The sequence below is a fragment of the Mastigoproctus giganteus genome, chromosome 7 (genome assembly GCF_048544385.1).
Source record: "Mastigoproctus giganteus isolate SK-2022 chromosome 7, ASM4854438v1, whole genome shotgun sequence".
Classification (NCBI taxonomy): domain Eukaryota; kingdom Metazoa; phylum Arthropoda; class Arachnida; order Uropygi; family Thelyphonidae; genus Mastigoproctus; species Mastigoproctus giganteus.
The window spans coordinates 121,793,177-121,800,193 of NC_143581.1; the positions used below are offsets into that span (position 1 = coordinate 121,793,177).

The 7,017-nt window shown below is 34.5% G+C and overlaps 1 protein-coding gene across 1 annotated transcript; it reads right to left on the bottom strand.

Moving 5' to 3' along the window:
• Window positions 1-3,574: 3,574 nt before the first annotated feature.
• Window positions 3,575-4,183, bottom strand: LOC150083172 (zinc finger BED domain-containing protein 5-like). Its single transcript, XM_090378416.1, has one exon. The coding sequence runs from the start codon at window positions 4,181-4,183 to the stop codon at window positions 3,575-3,577; it is 609 nt and encodes a 202-aa protein (XP_090234542.1).
• Window positions 4,184-7,017: the final 2,834 nt, after the last annotated feature.

The window sequence follows — 7,017 nt, forward strand, 5'->3', positions numbered from 1 at the left end:
AAAATACACGGCATAACTTAAGGATTGAGTTCCTCATAGGTAGACAATAAAAATATTTTATATCAACATAGTTCCGGAAATGCTTGGTTCCCGAGTTATTAACCGAAATGTCTCATCTCCCGCAGGTGATTTCCTTCATCACAAGGACTTGACAGAATCTGGTGGTTTTCCATTCTAACCATGTACTCAAATCAGGAGCAAGCGGATATGCACTTTATGTGCGGTTTGGCGAACGGCAATGCTCTGGAGGCTCGTCGTTTGTACCACGAAAGGTTCTCAGAACGAAGATGCCCAGACAGGAAAACGTTTGAAGGTATCCATCGCCGCCTTTGTGAACATGGGACCTTTACACCTCGTGCTGCCGACAGACGACGACCAAGATCTAAGACTCCTGAAGTAGAGGGGTGGACCGACTGCCTGGCCTCCACGCTCACTGATTTAAACCCACTAGATTTCTTCTTGTGGGGCCATTTAAATTCATTGGTGTATTCAACTCCGGTGGCTGATGTGGAAACTCTCCACAATCGAATTGTGGCAGGTTGTGAGAAAATACGAAACATGCCAGGAATTTGGCATCGTCTTCGCGAGTCCATGAGACGTCAGTGTGAGGCCTGGATTCAGGCAGAAGGTGGACATTTTGAACAATTACTATAAGGTGATGTGAACAGTTAAGTGTCATAGAAAGACCTTCAAAACTCGGAAACCAAGCATTTCCGGAACTATGTTGAAATAAAATATTTTTATTGTCTACATATGAGGAACTCATTCCTGAAGTTATGCCGTGTGTTTTTGAGACACCCTGTATAATATTTGAAGAGTTACCCAGGATATCTTTTAGTTTTTATTAATTGTAACAGTGAAATTATTATTGTTACGGTACCTGCTAAAAGGATCAAAATATCTCCAGAAATTCCTAATTCATTTCCGGAATATTTCTCAGTGAAGTCTATTTCACCCTACGAACCTCTTTTAGTTTTATCCACAGAATCACGAGTATCACTTTCGTCGGTCACTTCTTATTTGTGATAATTAATCGTTTAAATTTCTTTATCTCATCATTCAACCAAATTAATTTCTTGTCTCCGTTTTTCTAAGCTATTTCTACAAATCCCTGAGAACCTTTTGATTTTTTTTCTTTGAAACTCTATTTACCGATTTTTAAATCTAATTTTTCTAACAGTGATAATTAGAGTTTCCGTACCTGTAGCCGGATTCAAATTTCTAGATCTACCGACCCAGCTGATAGAGTCGTTTGAAGCATTTGCTATTATTAATGACCTTAGGCAAAGTGTTCATTTACCTACCAGAACACAAGACAATCCTGATTGTCCTCCGTGTCAGTTACGATTTTGCCGCTTTTGTTACTTTTTTTGGAGGGGTCTGCATTCGATTTTCATCGAAGACTGAAGGAATTCTTAAATACTTTTTCAGTCAGGCTGCAGTAGACCAATCTCAGGCGAAGGGAAGAAGGTTCTCTCCGTGAATTAAATATTCTATTTCTACTTCGACACGCCAGCTACGCCAGAGGAATTGATACTTAATTATTTCGACAATGAAAGAATCATTAATCGTATTTGGCAAGCTTGAACTATGGTATACTGCTACACTCTCGAGCTTTACCAATTATTCTGGGGTCATCAACATGCAAGTCGCCAGCAGACAGACATGCACACTTTGCCCAGAAAAACCATGTAAAGCGAAGTACTATAAGAGTGACACATTAGCGTACAAAATTAGCCGTTACCAAATATTTTCAAACGACCTAAGATAATTTCAATTCTAGCCCCACGCCTAACGCTCTTGATCTTTTTCTCACCACTCACCCGGAGAAGTAAATGATTCAAAGCCCAACCTTTTCTTTAAAACTATAGGCATTCCTCACTGATCGCGTGGTAGATACGAAACATTATGTATGTGTGTGTTTAAATTACCAGTAATCCAAAAAAAAAAAAAACCAAAAAAAAAAAAAAAACCCTTATATGAAGCTTGACAGGTGGATAAGGGTGATTTGTTGATGAAAGAGCTAGACCCGGAGGAGGTAGGAACACTGGAGCTTGGGGAGTGGAGATGGAAATCAGCTTCCAGCAGGTGTGATTGAAAGTTACTAATCTTCTTAATTTTTTTGTAGAATTCTTAAAACGTAATGCAGCAATCGGCTTGTGAATATCGATGAATCATGTGCGAACCAGCGCACTATGACCAGAGCAGTCCATTTTCTCTAAACATCTCCAACAAGTCATAATAAATTTATATCTTTTTACCATATTTTTTATGAATCTAAAAATACTATAAAACACGAAGTTTAAAAGTTCTGCTATTATGCTGTTCAATTGTCTTTCAAATTGCACAGTTACTCTTCTCTAGATGCTCTTTCAAGACTAGAACAGTGGTAATAATAACCATTCACCTACACCAGTGTTTCTCAATCTTTTTACTCTCGCGGCACATTTTCCAAAGAAGAAAAATTTCGCGGCACACCTACGTAGTCATAGAAGAAGAAATTTCTAAATTAAATAAATAGAACGAAAAATAATACTGTATAACAATTTTTTTATTTATACTTATATTATATCTGTGTTATGCAAACAATTCTTACAACCAAAATAAAATATAAAAATAATTAAATAAATAATTACAAAAAGAAAATATGTACGCCTTCAACAAAGCTTTAAATTATTCAAATATTTGATAGAAATCAAATGAATTTTTATTTAAAAAATTATAGTCAATGTGAAATATGTGATTGGCGATGTTTTGTTATTTCTGCTATATCAGGTCTTATTTCAGACAGAGCAACTCGCAGGTCATCTTCGACATTTTCCAATCTTGATCGTTTTTTATTTTTCATGTTAGTGAGAGTTGAAAATCCTAACTCACATAAATACGACGTAGAAAATTGGAGTAAAATATTTATTGCTCTTTTAGATAACTTTGGATATTCATCTCTGACTGAAATCCAAAAAGTATCCAAATGAAATTCCGAATGTTTGATTTTTAATGTTCGATCGGATGAAAGGGAAATCAGTTCTTCCTCTTCTTCAAGACAAAGATTCCAGTTTGATGTATCATTAATAAAAGGATTTCGAATCCAGTCATGTTTTTCCGATTTAATAGATGGAAAATATGTTTTTATTGCCTTTTGAAGCAATTCCAAATGGTTTTTCACCACTGGTGCAAGAAAATTTCTCATCTGTTCAGGAATCTTAGGAAACATAGCTAAATTATTTTCATCAAGTTTATTCATCCACAAGCATAATTTTTTATCAAAAGCAATTAACTTATCTGTTGACGTTAAGATATTTTCGTTTCGCCCTTGTAAACTAGTATTTAAAATATTAAGATGTGCAAATATATGTTCTATGTAAGCCAGTTTTGCACACCACAATTCATTCTTAAAACAACATAAAATTTTTGTATTTTCATACGTTTCTTTTGTTTTCCTGCTGTATTTATTTCATTTTTAAAAAATGTACAAAGTTCTGCTCGCAATTCAAATACACGGGCTAAAACCTTTCCTCTAGAAAGCTAACGAATATCATTATGTAATGATATTCGTTGGCTTTGTGGAATCTAACTACAATAAACAATTGTAGTTAGATTCCATGCTGTCGCATAATTCTTTGAAAATTCGTGATTTTAAAGGTCTGCTTTTAATATAGTTAACAATTTTTTTTACGTCATCTAGTACAATGCTTAATTCTGTCGGGAGAGTTTTGCCTACTAAAGCTTCTCGATGAATAATGCCATGTGTAGAAATAAGATTTGAATTTTTTTGTTTTGCAAACGCCAAAAAACCTTTTTCAGGTCCGATCATCGATGCAGCACCATCTGTACAAATTCCTGTACAAAAATTCCACGATAACTTTGTCTTTTCGAAAAAGTTATCTACACAATTAAATATTTCTCTTCCTGTCGTTCTTCCTGGCAATTCTTGACAAAATAAAAATTGGTTCATAATTAAATCTCCGTTAATGAATCGAACAAATCCCATTAATTGTGCTTTCCCGCTGATATCTGTTGACTCATCTATTTGCAGAGCAAAAATTTGACCATCAAGTTTTTGTTGAACATTTTCTACTATATTTTCCGACATATCGATTATTCTTCGACTTATAGTATCGCTGGAAAGAGGAATTTTATTTATTTCAGCTTTTGCATCTTTGCCGAACATACATTTCACCATTATACGACAAGGAGGACCGATCAACGTTTCTCCAATCGAATGAGGTTTCCCTTTTTGTGCAATAAGTTGCGCTACTTCATAGGAGGCAATTTGTGCTTTGTCAGACACTTTTATTGTGTTTTCCAATTTTTGTATTTGTTTGGCAGTACAGTATTTGTCATTAATCGTTCAAAATACCTTTTGTCTTTAGACATCAAATTTCGATGAACTTTTCCATATGGCGTTTTAGCTTGCTAGGAACCATTGCACTGTTTGCTTTTTTATGTCCACATACAACACATAAAGGTAAGGGGAAATTTATGTCCCCTGTCCACGTAAAACCAAAATTTAAGTAATCTTCATTATATTTTCTTGTACTAATTTTCGATCTTTTTGGCTGAGATTCATCGGCGCTGGTATTGTTCATATTATCACTATTTTCAATGGATATATTTGTATCTGCTGCAGAACTACTGTCGCCGACATCAATAGTTTTGTTTTTATTTAAAAATTTTCGTATATCCATTTTCAGTTTTTTCTAATAAACAAAAAACGGTTTTGTAGAATAACCCTAAATTATTCACTTTACAACACAAACACAGTTTAAAATGACAATATTAACACGATATATATAAACACGTAATACGCCGCATGCCTACACGTACAACTCCCAGAGAACTAGAGATGGGATCCCGTATTTTGACTTTATGAGGTAATTCAGGGGCGCTGCGCACTTATACAGTATCGCGTCGGTCCGATTCACGTGGTCTGCGGGCGACAGATAATTGATCTTTATTCAAATAGTGTTGGCGCCTGAACTGCAGACGCCCCTGTATTCGGATATGTCAATTTCAATTCGTCAACAAAAGATCCTTCGTGTACTTTATTCTTATTAATGGTATTGTACGTATCATTAATAGTATTGTACGTATCATTAATGGTATTGTACGTACAGTGGTACCTTGGTTTGCGAGCATAATTCGTTCCGGAAACGTGCTCGTAATCCAAAGCACTCGTATATAAAAGTGGAATCTCTGAATCCCTTAAGAAATCATGGAAACCCAGTTGATTTGTTCAAAAACTCGAAAATATTCATATACTGTAAAAATGATTAATACAAAATACATACATACCTTTTCATATTTTTAATATTTAAATTGAATATACGTAAAGCAATCGGATTTATGGTAGGACCACTTTCACTGTCACAACGGAATCACTGCTATCTCTTGATTCTTTTTTTTGTGCGACTTTAACAAGGAACCTCTCCAATGACACTTTGCCTCCTCTTGAAGATTTCACGGAAATATGACATTGCATTGTCGTTAAACAGATTCATCGCTCACACTATTACAAAATGAGGAGACACGCTTGATACAAATAAACAAAGCTGCGCGCATGTAGCAACTGAATAAACAACACCGTAAAGGCAGAGACACACTATTAACACCTCACATTTTACTAAAGCACATTTCTAAGGGTTACTACCATAAAACAATAAAAACAATTTCCAGTTGCGTTTCTGCTAGTGGAATCTGTTATAAACTGGTAGTAAACTCTATCTAATTGCATTTGCGATTATACCGATAACTGGCATTGTGTTGGTTTTTACGTTATTATGGTGAAATGTGTTTCCCCTTCACTGATATAAAACACATAAATACATTTTCAGAATCTTCTCTTCATTCCTATCGTGTTGGGGTGATTCCGGTCCGACTGCCATTTCTTGTAAACACAAAGGCCAATAGTGCATAAGCGAATTCAGTTCGTGTTATATAAGATATCGTTCCCCTATTTATAAATCGAGTATGATCGAATTCGTGTAATGTAAACACGTGTTATACGAGGACTGACTGACAGTGTTGCCAACTCTTAATAATATTTCCCGCTAGCCGCATACTCAAAATCCGCTATTTTTAACACTTAACCTGCCAAATTTTTAAAATTTTCATTTGTTTGTACTTTGTACAAACAAACAAATAGTATATATAAATAGTTATTTATTTTCTGTTTTTAATATAAAATCAATATCTAAAAATCTAAATTAATTTCGAAATTCAATACCTCTTCAGCAGATGCTTCTTGTGTACCTATTTTGCGAAGTACTTCTTCAGACAAAACAATTTTTACAACACTTTTCAACTCTTTTGAGCCCGTATCGTACTGATAAGATTGCATTAACCATGCCAACACTGATTCTGTTGCGTGTTTTGTTTTTTACTAGATTTAAGTTGCTGAATATTCTTTCCACATCTGCATTGGATAATGGCAAAATTAAAATACCCAATGCAAATTGGCTAATTTCTTTAAATGGATTTTCACCGCTTGCATCTGGATATTTCTAAACTTCTGACCAAAACTTCATTGTATTGTTGATGTTTTCCCATTTAACAAGAGTAATGTTTATATACTGTTGCTCATTTTTTTCAATTTGATTCAAAAGATTTGTTTACTCTTTGTACTTCAGATAAGATAGGTTTTAAAAATAAAATATACGCTAAATTACTTTCATCTTTGAACATTGAATAAAGAAGTTGTGCAGTATAACGTTTGTCAGTCAAACGAGTTATTTCAAAATGGGCTTTTATTTCAATATACTGTTCTAAAATTCTTGTTATAGCAACTTCAATGGATAATCACCTTGTTTGACACGAATGAACTATCTTTTTCGGATCTGCACCATCGTTTATGGCACTGTATAAATATTTGAATTGATTTTGTCAGCTAGTGGATTTACTAAACCAGTTATAAGTTTCAGCGATCATGAATTCTAGACTTCTAGGGAATGTTTCGCAGGTTGCATGAGATACTGCTAATTGCAAAGAATGACATACGCATTTAATTAATATCAATTT